Source organism: Lipomyces tetrasporus (assembly GCF_029532465.1).
Source record: "Lipomyces tetrasporus strain NRRL Y-64009 chromosome Unknown POJ06scaffold_1, whole genome shotgun sequence".
Lineage (NCBI taxonomy): Eukaryota > Fungi > Ascomycota > Lipomycetes > Lipomycetales > Lipomycetaceae > Lipomyces > Lipomyces tetrasporus.
In genome coordinates, this window is record NW_026611596.1 from 152,642 (window position 1) to 165,829 (window position 13,188).

Genomic DNA, 13,188 nt, shown 5'->3' on the forward strand with positions numbered 1-13,188 from the left:
TATTGACGTCTTCTCAACAACATGCGGTATATCATAATTGCAACGCTAGCTCACTGAGTATTCTTCCCTTAGCGACCGTCGGAAGGCTTTCGACCTGAGACCGCGACGTATCTGCCGAGATGTCTTTGTCGATAACCTAGAACTCCAGACACAGTGTTCACAAACCAAGCTTCAAGCCCTAGCAGCCTTACAAACAGATAAGGAACATATGCCATAACGAAAAAGAGCCGCAACATAGGCGTGACATTGATCGTAAAATCCTTCACCACGACTTCTTGAAACCCGACATGCTCTAGTATGCGTTGTATCTCCCCTGGGCCAAACTGCTCCAGCGCCGGCATAGCTGCATACTTGTTGAGTTCCTTCATATATGTCATAACCTTGATGGGTACGACATTGAGGTCCACATGGTCATACTCGTACAGAGCAATCGATCCTCCGGGCTTTAGCACGCGGAAGAATTCCCTTGCTGCTGCTTCAGGATCTGTGGCATGGACAAAAGTTTCCATTGTGTATACGCCGTCGAAAGATTCATCGTCGAAGCCGTCCAGGTGGTGATAATCCATTTTGCGTACTGTGACCGTGCCTTCGAGCCCTTGCGCCTTGATATTGCGTTGTGCCCTGTGAAGGTGGCGGTTGACCACATCAATGCCTTGAACGCGTAGACCTCTCCGGGCCATATGAATGGCAACATGACCGACTCCACATCCAGCGTCAAGCACTTTGGCACCGCTTCCTAGTCCGAGTGAGTCGAAGAGGCGATCTTCCATTGCTCTTAGCGCTTCATCGATAGGGAACGGCCAATAGGTATCCACGTCGTAATAACCAAAGTGACGTGTACCGCCTAGTACGAGCCTATAGCCTATCCTAGATTCGAGAGAGGCATAGTAATCCTGTAGTGATCGATTTGGATTGATGAGTGCTTCTTGATCGGACGAAGGCATCGAGCTATATAAGGTAAAGAATGCGTATTCAGGTTCACATCGCAAAACCCAGCAGCGATGGTGGTATATAAACCCCATCGGCGGTTACAATTTGGGGGGGGACTGGCGACACGCTCGCTTGCCTGAGTTTCTTAGCAGACTTGATGCTTGTCTGGTGCGACTATGCGCACGTCGGGCCGGACAAACACTTTCCCCGCATCTGAGCCCGTGATTCTTCGTCCGTGAACTTCACAATGACTTAAGTTTGAGTGCTGCTGGAGACGAACACTGCAGTCTTTCTTTGTGATATATATATACCAACACAATGAACTCTCTGCTTCCAAAATCCCAGTGGCTTATTGGAACATCGTTAAAGTGGAGAGAGACGAAGGACGTTACCTCTGACAGCGGGGAGCTTCTTGTGAACGTGAACGAGTTGGACGCGAACTTGTGCCTGTGGACGGACTCGTACCGACCGCACGAGACCAAGAACCTCGTGTCCCGCACCAATTAGCGTGGGTAAGGGCGGAGCCGATGAATTCCTTCGCGCCGGTAATGAAAAACACGCTTTGCAGAGCCTCTAATGCGTAGCCGACTGTGATAGAACGCTCGACTTTGAGGGACGTTGGATTTTTAGAGAAGACAAGATAGCTCGAGACAAATACTGGATACATTAGAAACAGTATTAAAAGCTGCGTTGTAGTTCAAAACGCGCTTGTCTCTAAATAATGCCTCGAAATTGTGGCGTTGTACATGTGCAGCAGAGTTTGTAGACAGGATACGCGCCACAGTTAATAATTTGAGGGACTTTCCGTATACAAAGCCTGAGTCCAAATCCGACGATTCCAACTATCATTGGTTACGGTATTAAACGATAAAATCACTGAACTTTTATGAACACGAAAAATAAGTCTTGCGAGAGAAGGCACCATGTGCTTCACGGCTCGTCATACGACAGCAACTGATTCAATCGCGGAGCTACGTACCGGTATCATGTACGAAAGCATGCCACAAATCAACGTTCATGTCATTTTTGGCTAGACCATTGAACCAACTCTTGCAATTCCGAGCCTCAGATGCGACGTCTGAATTATCCTAAATTAACATCAGAAGATCAGGGTCCGCCCTACTGTCCAGGTTGGATGGCACACATCTGGAACAAAAAAAATTTCTAGTGGAGCAATCATCCGAATTTACCCGCTTTCTGTATATGCAATGTCAAAAATATTGTTAACTATAACATGACATTAATATATTTAGCCAACTTGTGAACGAGATAACTGTAATATGTATGTTTCATACCCCTTCTGTTTTCTGGTAAGACTGAGTAGAATTCGAACAATCGATAGAAGTCGCTGCTGCGCCCATGTACAAAAATTGCCTTACACCTTTCGGTTACAGATGGCGGATAATCCGTATACCCTTCCCGGTTGGTATCCACCAAGCGCAATACGCACTTTCGCAGCATATCCGCCAAATATGATGCGCAAATAAGACGTGCACAACTCAGAAATAAGTTAATGGGCGAGTTCCGGGCAAACTTGGGAACTCCGGAAGAGCATTTTACCTCATATCTTGATGGCTATTGGTGGTAGCTACCTCGGACCAATAGGAATTTGCTCAGTCCGTCTACTTCTGAAATCGAAAAGCTTTTGCCGGCGCCATCAGGATAACAGTTTTCCGACTCGCTCTTATAAGTGACTGATGCGGCCTTGCGGCCGAAATGGTTTTGAACTTCTAACGTTCACCATCTCACGTTAGAGCTCTATACCGATTCACGAAAAGCTATAGGGCCGCTTTTTTTTTTACAGAACACTCTTCTCCTAGCTAAGCTCTTTATATAACCCTGTTCTATCAGCTTAAGAGTGAATCAAACTGAGAGACAATATGTATGGTGTTAGGAACTATCAATTAACTATACCAGCATTGCTAGTATTAGTTGTTATTAGTATACATCATGCGTACGCGGTGGTGGGTAACTACAATAACCTTACTAATTCCCAAGCGTTATATGCTATGTTAGAATGCATAGAATCGTGCGATGGTAGATATAACTACACGTTGTCGAGCAACTACGAGTTGATAGTTCAGCCTTATGAGATAAGAGAGTTGAACTATAGCAGGGGATCTACCGATGTACAGTTGAGTTACTGTACAGACGTAGTAGGCTCACGGTTTTGGGTGATAACATCCTCAAATTTAGAATATGAAGAAGACTTACAAGATAGCCAACTATTGGACACAACTGCTTATGAACATCTATCGAGCAATATGCCAACTACAAGGCAATGTAGTCACTGGTAGCGCAAATAGTACAACTGTAAGGGTTTCCTGGTTCTGCAGAATAACCTGGAACCAAGGGAGATGTCCATGGATTCCACCCAGCCATCAAAACTGCGGGATGTCTTGGGCTTTGTCAACCACATGGCGCACAAGCTCAATTTTACAGATACGAGACCAAGGACGTGCCATAACAATGATTTACTCAAGTATGAGTAATTAGGAAGAAGTTCTCTTCACGACTACATACGACATCCAATTTGTGTATCAAAATTACTTCACTTGCCTTTGCCAGCTTCGGCCTGGTCCAGGAACTCCTCAACAGTAGTGGCGCGCAACCCTTGGAGGACTCCAGTTCCCCATTCCAAAGCCTTCCCCTTGGGGTTGTGATTCGCATTCGTAAATCCAAGGATCCTCATCTGGTGGACGGCTACACCGGGGTCATTCGCCTTGAGACCTTCGTAAATGTCACCAAGGACCTCCGAAAAGGTCACCAGGTTAGACTTCCAGGCCGGGTCGCGTGCTTTGATCAACTGGAAAAGCTGTCTGTAGGTCAAAGTCTGCCCAGCCAGGTGAGTAATTGGCGATAAATCAGCGCCGGTGTTGATGCTGTTCCGTAACACAGCTAGCACCGCTCGTGCTGTGTCTGCAGTAGATGTCAAAGTGACCTTCTGCAAGCCATCAGCATACATGTCGAAAACCTTAGTGCTATGGTTCATCGCCCATGCGAGTCCGATCTCGCGAAGTGGGTTCTTCTCCTCGGGCAAGATGTATTCCATAAACCAGCCGTGACAGATCATCGTCCACTTGACGCCATGCTGTGATCGTAGCTTGTTGCGAACAACCTCGTGCGTGGCGGCACTAAACATTGGCTGATCCGGGAAATCGTCAAGATTGATGTTCCATTCGGACGGGATGAAGTGTTTGCACCTGCGCGATTGACTGCATGCCTCGAGGATATTGGAGTGCGCGGAAATGTAAAACTCGTCGGGGCCGCTGAGGGTCGAGACAACCGCGTCGCAGTCATCGAGCTTCCTCTTTAAATCTCGACGGCGTAATCGGTGAGACGGATCTCAGCTTTCAGGTGCTCGAAGCTCGATTTTACCGTACTGGTCAAAACAACAACTTCATCCCCGGACTTGCAAAATTCTGTGGCGAGGCAAAGGCCAACTTCACCAGCACCTACGAGAGCAATTTTCATGGCTTCCGAGATTTATGCAAGTCAAGACTAGGAGAGCGTAAGTTGTGCTGTTAGTCCCAGAAACGTGGAAGGAGAAATACTATTCGAATATATATGAGTTGTCATCATTATTAATACATTTATTGTTGCTATATCTTGGTCAGGTCATGCATGTCCTCTCCAGGCTCCAGGACTCGCGATGCAGCCGAAAGAGGAAGGCCAGGTGGGCCACAACACAACAAGTGGAGCCCTTTCCGGCGCTCTGATTGGCTAGAAGGCCTTGACCACCTCTGAGAGCAGCCCCCTACTACAACTTCGCTTCAACTCAATTAGTCATCTAGTTTGAACTGACCCACTCCAACAGTTGGAGACTTGGAGCGGGGCAGTACAACTAACGACTAGAAACTAGGCCTAAAAAAGCTAGTTTTTTGAGCGGACTCAACCGGGGGCTTATTATGTCGACAACTACACTAACGCCCGAATAAGCCTACCATGGAATGGGTCTGTTCTGGATTAGCAGCCAATTGGGTTGAAGATAGTGAAACTAACTTTTGTCAGAGGGATGGAGGCATTGCGTCCTGGGCTGTTTGTAGTTGGCTTGACTGGCATGTGGCGAGGAGGTGTATACTATTGAACTGTGAGGACAGCGGGCAGGCATTATTACTGCATATAGATCAAATGAGGCTGTGATGATTCCGTATTGCTTTGATATATTGTGTCGGCCGCCACGCTTGGATTGGTGCCTGATATGAGTGTGGAAGCCTGAGAATAAGGCATGAGGTACATAGACCCCGACAAGGCAAAGGAGGCTGAGACAATGACTTAACTCTTTAGCCGACTGTTTTCGTGTTAGACCAAACCATATATTCACCACACACGCATTCAGAAGAAGCACCACAGTATCGGCAAACTTTCTTGATTATGGACCACTTCATGGGGACTCGCCTTCCTGGAAGCTTTCCAATGTTGCTTTCTAAACTGTCCGCTGACACTAGCAGCATATATTTGACAAAATAAAACCTCATCCTAGAAGTAACCGCCAATCCTGCTGTAGCATGTGCGGTAGCCAGAATGACGGGTTACCGCTGTCTCGGGCATCCCAGAGCTCTTCGAGAAGTTGAAGGGCCAGCAGATTTGCAGGAAGACGATTCAAAGAGTAGATGGCTCGAAGTCTGTCGCGGACTTGATCGCGCAGAAAGTTATTCGATTCCGTCAATTCGGACCCGGCTGCGAGAAGAGGGAGAGATTGGAAATTAAGGTAATATGAGGTTGCAGGGATTTGCATCAGATGGCCGACTGTTTCTTCGGCGTATTGTTGGATCAAGGACTCTTGCGCTTCAGACGAATCTGGATCCGTGAGATGACTACTTTGCGCATGCGCACGGGCTCGGTAAAGGAAAATAAGACCGTGGTTGCGGAACGCTTCGTATAAGTGGCCTAGGCCGGGATTTTGGGGGCTTGTCTTCCAGGTAGTAAGTTGGTCTTCCAACACGGCTTCTTGCATGAGGTTGCGGTTCTGTGGCGAGTCGAGGATCTGTCGGCAGTACCGTCCGACATTTGCTATGATAAAGACTAGTCCGGTACATGTTCCGTACATTGGATGATGCCAGTCTCCCATCCTGTGGACTGCAATGGATATGTTAAATAAGTTGAGCCCCTGTGGCTCCCAGGAGTCTACTAGGAATGAACTGCACATGTCCCAGTAAAGATACATTCCCAGGCAGAGCCGGAATACAGGCTCATTATTCGTCAACGCAGACGTGCCCTGGAGCATACTGTTGATCAAGGCCCGGGCCGCAAATAAATGCTGCTTGCCATAGTCTTTCGTGTCAGAATCCGCACCTTGCGCCAGAGCCAGCAACATAACAGTCAGAAAGAATGCGTGAGGGGTGTGATGGCTTTGGTCCATCTCTTTCCGAAGGCAGGATATGGCTTTGCCGCGTTCCTCAAGGGCGATAACGGGGGTGTTGGCCGGGAAATACTGCTCGTGGCTGGCACTGAGCGACTGGATAGCATGGAGGAGTGCGGATGATTGGGCAATATATTCCAGAGCAGGAAATGAAAATGGGTTATTTTCAGGATCTATGACCAGCGTTTGGCTGACTTTCTCCAGCCAATACCGTAGTAGTCTTCGATTAACAAGTTTGTTAGGTTGCAGTGAGAGCCACGGCGTCTCAACTTGCCACTGTGTCAATCGTGGGTATGACAAACAGACAAGGCCTTGACGCTGGCACCGCATGCAGGTCGGATAGGCCCCATCGCATTTAACCCGCTTTGCCTTGCAGTCTCGACAGCCGAATTTGCTCTTACTCCGCCGTGAGGATTCTTGCTCCTGCTGCGTGCTCGCGTGTCCAGACGAGCTAACTATCACTTGCTTGAATCGTAAACCGGGGAAGGACATATGGACTGTTGCCTTTCTGTATAGTTCTTTGCATTCAATAGTGGCATTGGAGACCAGAAATGGGGTCGGATTTGAAAGTAACTGGCTGTTGGAGACGGTGGGCCAACCTCCCGCCACATCACGTGTAGGTAACTAATCATCTACAAGATAGACCACTAACGTATTTCCCGAGTAAACTGAACACCCGGGTAAACTGAACACTTGTAATTCCCATACAAAATAGCCATTTTTACCCCCCGGTATCTCAACAAATTTGTATATAAAGTGGGCCTAAAAATATATATATATTAAATAATATATATATAAAAGCTTATATATAGAATATAGTATAATTTTATGTATAAATATATTAAGATATTAAGAAATACGCTAGTAATTATTGTAATTTTCAATACGAAAGGGTTCCTATAATATTTCAGATCTATGAAGCTGTATATATACTGGTATATCAATATTATTTAATATAATTACTTCTTAGGTTTACTTTATATATGAATTTGTTGAGATTGCGATCCTGGACTGTCACTGTCAGTCATCTTTATTCGGGGTGGCTTTTGTCCACGACCTAATTTGGCCACCTCCTCGAAAGGTGGATAAATAGGGAGGTTTAAGCCAGGTCAAACGTAGTGATGATGGTGCAATTACGTATTGGCCAACCATTTTTCAGTATTTTGAAAACGCATAGAAATTTTCAACCTACTTTTTTCATACGCCAAGTTTTCAATTGCTTAGTTATCACACAGCAGACTAATCTGTAAATAGGGGACTGTCGAGTATATCGACCATAACTGTGGCGGCTGGAATAACCACCCTATAAGAAATATTCCCAACCTCACTACGCAAAACCGGGTAAGCCACTCGCTGGCCGTGAGGCGCTCTGGCAAATGTCGAGGCTCTCTCTAATAAGCACGCTAACATAGTCACTCAGCGAATCTCTAATTGTGAGTCATTTGTTCGGTCCGTCATAGCGAGTCTCTAAGAGTTGGCGGCTATGAGAGCGCTGTAGAGTGACTCGCTCTAAGGAAGACAATATATAGGAGGCACTTGTGGTAGTTTCTCTACATCAACTAGGGGTGGATACGATTACGGTACCGTCAAAATTTTATATTATTCGTAAAGTTAATCGCAAAACCGAGAACCTGATCGTAAAGTAATCGTATAGTCTACCACAAAATCGTATAGTAATCGTAACTATAGTAATCGTATTTCTATTTAAGTATGGCGTGAGGAAATTTACCCTGACTGTCTTACAAATATAATACGAACGTACTATCTCGATCATTTGCCGCGCGCTTGACAACTTAGAAATATGGATCCTCCGACGCGACCCCGCCGAAAGCAAGCGGTTGATTATTTATTATTGAATGATGGTCACGGTTGAGATGAGCCGATGGAGAATATCTTGCCAGACACGGCCCAGTCGAGCATTGAGAGCTCTGTTGATCTGGAACCCGAGGATTCTATCAGCCAGATTGCCTCTAAGTCATCCTCTACAGGGTTAACTGAGGAAATCCACGATCTCGAATCCTCACCGATTCGGACAGACTCCAATATCTCTCTACGCACTCGTGGGTTAGCCAACTGTGGAGGCCAAAGAGGTCGAAGAAGCTTCGGAATGATCAGCTAATAGCTTGCAAACACTGTCAGAAGTGGTCAATCAAGGACTCTGCGAGATCAACATCTACAACCAATATGTCGTCCTGATCCTGAAACCTGGCTGCTAAGGTCGTGGAGGGCCCACAAAGATGCCGAGAATGGCAGCCGCCAGAGAGACGGCATTCCATGGAGTCAGGAACCATGAGAAAGCTTATTTTACTTGCAGATCACTTTTCAAGAGCAGCTGAATGGTAATTTTGTGCTATTTATTTCTATTTATTTGTTTGTCCTCTACGTGTGCATTTCAGAGCAGATAATGAAAGTCACGTGCATGACTATACGATTTTTTGCGAGTAACAAACCTCAGCGCTCGTATAGTTAATCGTAAAGTTTTACATAGACTCGTATAGTAATCGTATTGGACTTTACGAATACGAATAACGATTAATCGCAAATCGTATCCACCCCTAACATCAACAGAAACAGAGCTGTCGAATCTCAAGCGAGCGGAAAGCAATCTATCTGTGCATTGCCTCGATCTTCTGACTACATTACACGTAGCGTTGCTATTACTATCATATGGTCACTAGCTATATATTAATCAGAGGACTACTTCAACAGAAAGCAAGCCCGAAAACCAAACAATTAACAGGTGCCAGACCATCAAAGCAAATTACACGATTCGTCTCCGTACGGATCAAATTACCGTCTAAAATATATTCCTTATTAGTAAACATGTTCGCAATTATACCAATACTGCACTCGATTTCGGAGACAGGGATGCACATCAGGCATGCGGTCCTATCTCTCAACTCTTGAACGCGCCCTAAGAGGCCAGATTCCTCAAAATAGCAGATATTCTCAGAGCAAGATGTTGAGTCCTCCCTTGCCATTGTACGGACAAAAAGCGATCGATCTCACCGAAGAACCGCTGCAGTTTGTCATTTAGACAGCGCACATACCGGCGGCTTCTACCTTGTGACGCAAAGGATTCGAGAGATGAGCTGACGATATCCTCGCTATTAGAACAGTACTTTCTAAATTCAACTGACTCCCTCAGAGCCTGTCTGACTAGCTCACGATCCACTGTTGACCCAGACTGACTAGAAATGTAGTCTATCACGGCAGCCACCTGCTCACTCGCAAACACTGGCCCACGTTTTACTTGATCAGAAAATGTGGCGACTGAAGGACCTAATTTCTTTTGCATGAGCATTGCTTCCCAGGTCAGGCACTGATCTGGGTTAATCCACCGCAACAGATTCGCTTGTTCGTTGAGCAGAATGGCATTTGCCAAGTTCTCGTCCTGTAATTCTTCCCCTTCCGTCGAGGAGTGGGTGAACAAACAATTGTAAAAGTCAAACCAATTCTGTGCCCGGTAAGATCGGCAATGCACGTAGACGTCTTCTCGGCAACGCGCTAACGCTGTTGGAACTGCAGGAGCGCACCTTCTAATATCTGTGCCTATGCCGGCCAAGTCCTCCACAGGTGGCTTTCCAGGGTGTTCCAAACCATTCTTCGTCTTCTTACCTGCCTCGACCCATATGTCAAATGTCCGCGGCACGATTCCTTCCAAAATAAGATGCATAACGTCCACAGGAAAGGAATCTGGCCAGTATAATGTTGGCACATCAACCAACGTCGAGCGGCCAGAGATACCTAAACTCTTGTACATGCCTGCGTCGTGCAGTCTGTGGCATCATTCAATATCCTCCTTCATATCAGTGCGCATGTTGAGGCACCGTGTTCCCTGAGCATCAAGAGGCACGGACAGGAAGGGAAAATAGTTCTGCTTATTTGGAGCTACAACGCCTTCGATAAAACACAACCGACACGGTCTTTTGGCGTTGTGGCCCTTGAGACACATCAACTTTGCTATTGCGGCCTGATCTCCAGTGACAAGACATGGATGGACTTTCACCGTAGATACGCAACCCCTGTTGTCGTTCCATATCTGGACGCCCTGCGCCGAGAACGTCTTCATTTCCTGTAACAGGGGACCGAGGAAAGAGAAGATATCTCTTGGCATCTTTGGACCCTGGATTGTACCAAACAGCAGAAGATTTTCTTTGTTGTATCTCATTGACGGTAGAAAATTCATGATCACTCCCATTATAGGCCAAGTGTTGAAAAAGCAACTATAACTTCAGAATAAGCTAAATAAAATGTGTAAGCTATAAAGTTCATGCTAAATTATATGGAGTAATACTAAAAGGAGAAGGACACGTCATGAGAGTTGATACTAAGAGTGCGAAGTGCGGAAGTGGTCTTATGAGCTCAGCCACCAAAGCTAAATATTGCTTATGCACACGTCACTCAGGTACGATCAAAGGTATTATCGTTACTAAGGATAATAGCCCGTACCCAACGAGAAACTTGACGTTATAGTCCTGCTCACGTTACTTCATCAAGGGTTGTCGTATGACACATGAGCAATTTTCTTATGAGATTGTCTCACAATTACGTATGACATATGAGCTGATCCTCCTAAAAGAAGAATTGTAACGGGAAGACTCGAGAGCACATAATCGAGGAGTGACTGACTGGACTAGAATGCAAACTTGAATAAACAAATTTATTGCAAGAATACAAGACTTCGTGCTTGACCTGACAGCGAGGACAAACCCCTCCTTTTATGCTCTGTCAGGCGTCTACTAACCTATGTACACGTAGAACACACGCAAAAGCACGCAAACCCAAAGACAACAAACGCGCAACGCAAGCAAGAGACCAACAAAACCAAGACAACAACGTACGAGCAAGAGAGCAACAAAGAACACACCACCCGACGAGGGGCACCAACCAACAACCCAGCCCCCCCAACACGATCTCCCTCGCCGCTCCCCCGCACGCCGCACGCCGCACACCGCAAGCGCGGCACTGTCCATTACAGGAACCTCCCCCCTTCACGGCCAACACTCCGGGTTGGCTTCTAGCGAGCCTTCGGACGATCGGGGCGTTCTGCATGAAATTCAGCAACAAGGTCTGGAGCATGTGCAAGGTCGTCTGCGGGCTGCCACGTGGGATCATGATAACCGACCCATTTAACTAAATATTGTAACTTTCGACCTCGACGGATTCGGGAATCCAAGATGCGCTCGACTTCGTATTCTAAGTCCTCATCAACAATGACTGGGGGCGGCGGGTCCGCAATCTGACCAGGGATAGGGTCTTCTGACGTGGTAGGCTCTAGTAGAGATAGGTGAAACACCGTGTGTACTCTCATTGATTTCGGAAGTTCTAACCGAAAAGCGTGACGTCCAACCTTGTCAAGAATACGAAACTTTCCCAATCGCTTGTAATCTAGTTTGTCGGATGGCCTATTAGTGCGAATGTGACGTCGAAGGAGCCATACTTCGTCTCCGGTCTTGAACTTGGGTGCTGGAAGTCGCCGACGATTATACGCTTCTTCTTGCCCAGCCTGCGCATATAGAATTTCTGCCCTGAGCTCTTCATGTAAGCGCTGTAGCCGTTCGACGAAACTTGAAGTGACGTCCGAGGAGACGGGCCCGTTCTTGGCTAAGCGCACACGGAAATCCAGACGAGGATGATACCCATAATTGAAGAAAAATGGAGACACCCCAGTGGTTGCCGACTGATGATTGTTGTAGCAGAATTCAGCCACTGGTAGCCAATCCACCCAATTACCCTGCTGATAATTAATGTAGGCTCTTAGATAGCTCTCGATTATCGAATTGACACGTTCTGTCTGGCCATCTGATTGCGGATGGAAAGCGGTACTCAAGTTCGGCTTGACCTTGAGTAGGCGACATAGAGCACGCCACCACTGAGAAGTGAAAACAGGGCCGCGATCGGACACAATCGTATTCGGGAAGCCATGGAGACGCCAGATATTGTCGCGGAACAAACGGGCTAGATCCTCGGAGTTAACTGAGTCGGAAACGCTGATAAAATGTGCCATTTTAGACATCCGGTCCACCACAACAAGGATGGCGTTGGAATTTCCGGATTCTGGAAGACAGACAATGAAGTCCATTGAAAGATCCGACCAAGGTCGATACGGAACTGAAAGCGGTTGCAAGTTGTAAGGATCTAGTGGGTGAGTTCCTACGAATCTTAGGGCCTCGCGCTGGGGCGGTACCAACTTGGCCAAAAGACCACGATAATCAATCTTAGAATTGATTATGGCCCACTGCGCATAGTATAGTGACCGCCACCACTAGGGTCCTGACACAAGTGGCCAAACGGTGTATGACGAACTGGCTTGATGCGTGAGCACATCTCACAGTTAGCGACATAACGACTGATGTATTGACGCATTCCTGGCCAGTGGTAATTGCCTGACACTAGCTCGAATGTCTTCCCACGACCTGGGTGGCCAGCGATAGGGTCATCGTGGCAGGAGCGCAGGATAGCCAGGCGGATTTCGTTATTTTCCGGAATGTAGAGTAGTCCTTGCTATGACAGAAGGCCTTGATCGTCAATTTCGTAATCGCCTAAGGCAAAACGACGCGACATCTGTTGTCCGGTGCATAATCCATGCATGATATCTCGAGCATCTGCATCGGTCGACAATGATTTCCGAAGATGCGTTATAAAAGCAGTGTCTTGCGGCTGAACGACCACTGTGGACAGGAAAATTTCTGGCCTGAGCAGGACTTGAGTCTGATGGTTCTCATGGTCACCCCCCTCGGAAGAGCGGTCTCCGGGACGCCGAGTCAGCGCGTCGGGCTTAGCACACTGACGACCGGGACGAAACGACATCATGAAGTCGAAACGGGATAAGAATTCCGACCAGCGGGCTTGACGACGATTAAGAAGCTGCTTGGACTTAAAATACTCTAAAT

General features: G+C 46.9%; 7 protein-coding genes across 7 annotated transcripts; 2 read left to right on the forward strand and 5 right to left on the reverse strand.

Annotated features, from left to right (window-relative positions):
* Positions 1–68: 68 nt before the first annotated feature.
* On the reverse strand, positions 69–944 carry POJ06DRAFT_264265 (S-adenosyl-L-methionine-dependent methyltransferase; the record flags this gene model as incomplete). Its single annotated transcript, XM_056188991.1, has 1 exon — positions 69–944. One exon carries the CDS (start codon positions 942–944, stop codon positions 69–71), a length of 876 nt encoding a protein of 291 aa, XP_056046885.1.
* Positions 945–2,641: 1,697 nt separating this feature from the next.
* POJ06DRAFT_975 (uncharacterized protein) lies at positions 2,642–3,354 on the forward strand. Its single transcript, XM_056191838.1, has one exon. The coding sequence runs from the start codon at positions 2,811–2,813 to the stop codon at positions 3,225–3,227; it is 417 nt and encodes a 138-aa protein (XP_056046886.1). The 5' UTR covers positions 2,642–2,810; the 3' UTR covers positions 3,228–3,354.
* A 127-nt stretch (positions 3,355–3,481) lies between these two features.
* Positions 3,482–4,404, reverse strand: POJ06DRAFT_279230 (uncharacterized protein; the record flags this gene model as incomplete). The annotated part of the gene is made up of 2 exons (XM_056189795.1): positions 3,482–4,248; positions 4,272–4,404. 2 exons carry the CDS (start codon positions 4,402–4,404, stop codon positions 3,482–3,484), a joined length of 900 nt encoding a protein of 299 aa, XP_056046887.1.
* Positions 4,405–5,404: 1,000 nt separating this feature from the next.
* POJ06DRAFT_190445 (sterol regulatory element-binding protein ECM22) lies at positions 5,405–6,784 on the reverse strand (the record flags this gene model as incomplete). The annotated part of the gene is made up of 1 exon (XM_056184798.1): positions 5,405–6,784. The coding sequence occupies one exon, from the start codon at positions 6,782–6,784 to the stop codon at positions 5,405–5,407; it is 1,380 nt and encodes a 459-aa protein (XP_056046888.1).
* A 1,312-nt stretch (positions 6,785–8,096) lies between these two features.
* POJ06DRAFT_241880 (uncharacterized protein) lies at positions 8,097–8,750 on the forward strand. Its single transcript, XM_056186161.1, has one exon. The coding sequence runs from the start codon at positions 8,175–8,177 to the stop codon at positions 8,409–8,411; it is 237 nt and encodes a 78-aa protein (XP_056046889.1). The 5' UTR covers positions 8,097–8,174; the 3' UTR covers positions 8,412–8,750.
* POJ06DRAFT_284239 (uncharacterized protein) lies at positions 8,420–9,596 on the reverse strand (the record flags this gene model as incomplete). The annotated part of the gene is made up of 3 exons (XM_056190157.1): positions 8,420–8,926; positions 9,075–9,265; positions 9,343–9,596. 3 exons carry the CDS (start codon positions 9,594–9,596, stop codon positions 8,685–8,687), a joined length of 687 nt encoding a protein of 228 aa, XP_056046890.1. The 3' UTR covers positions 8,420–8,684.
* A 1,340-nt stretch (positions 9,597–10,936) lies between these two features.
* POJ06DRAFT_241885 (uncharacterized protein) lies at positions 10,937–11,297 on the reverse strand (the record flags this gene model as incomplete). The annotated part of the gene is made up of 1 exon (XM_056186162.1): positions 10,937–11,297. A coding segment is annotated over exon 1 (229 nt), but the record flags the coding sequence as incomplete, so codon positions are not given.
* Between the last annotated feature and the right edge of the window lie 1,891 nt (positions 11,298–13,188).

Bases quoted from the DNA above. Each gene is read 5' to 3' on its own strand.
- POJ06DRAFT_975 (XM_056191838.1), top strand. From the start codon at position 2,811: ATGTATGGTGTTAGGAACTATCAATTAACTATACCAGCATTGCTAGTA.
- POJ06DRAFT_241880 (XM_056186161.1), top strand. From the start codon at position 8,175: ATGGAGAATATCTTGCCAGACACGGCCCAGTCGAGCATTGAGAGCTCT.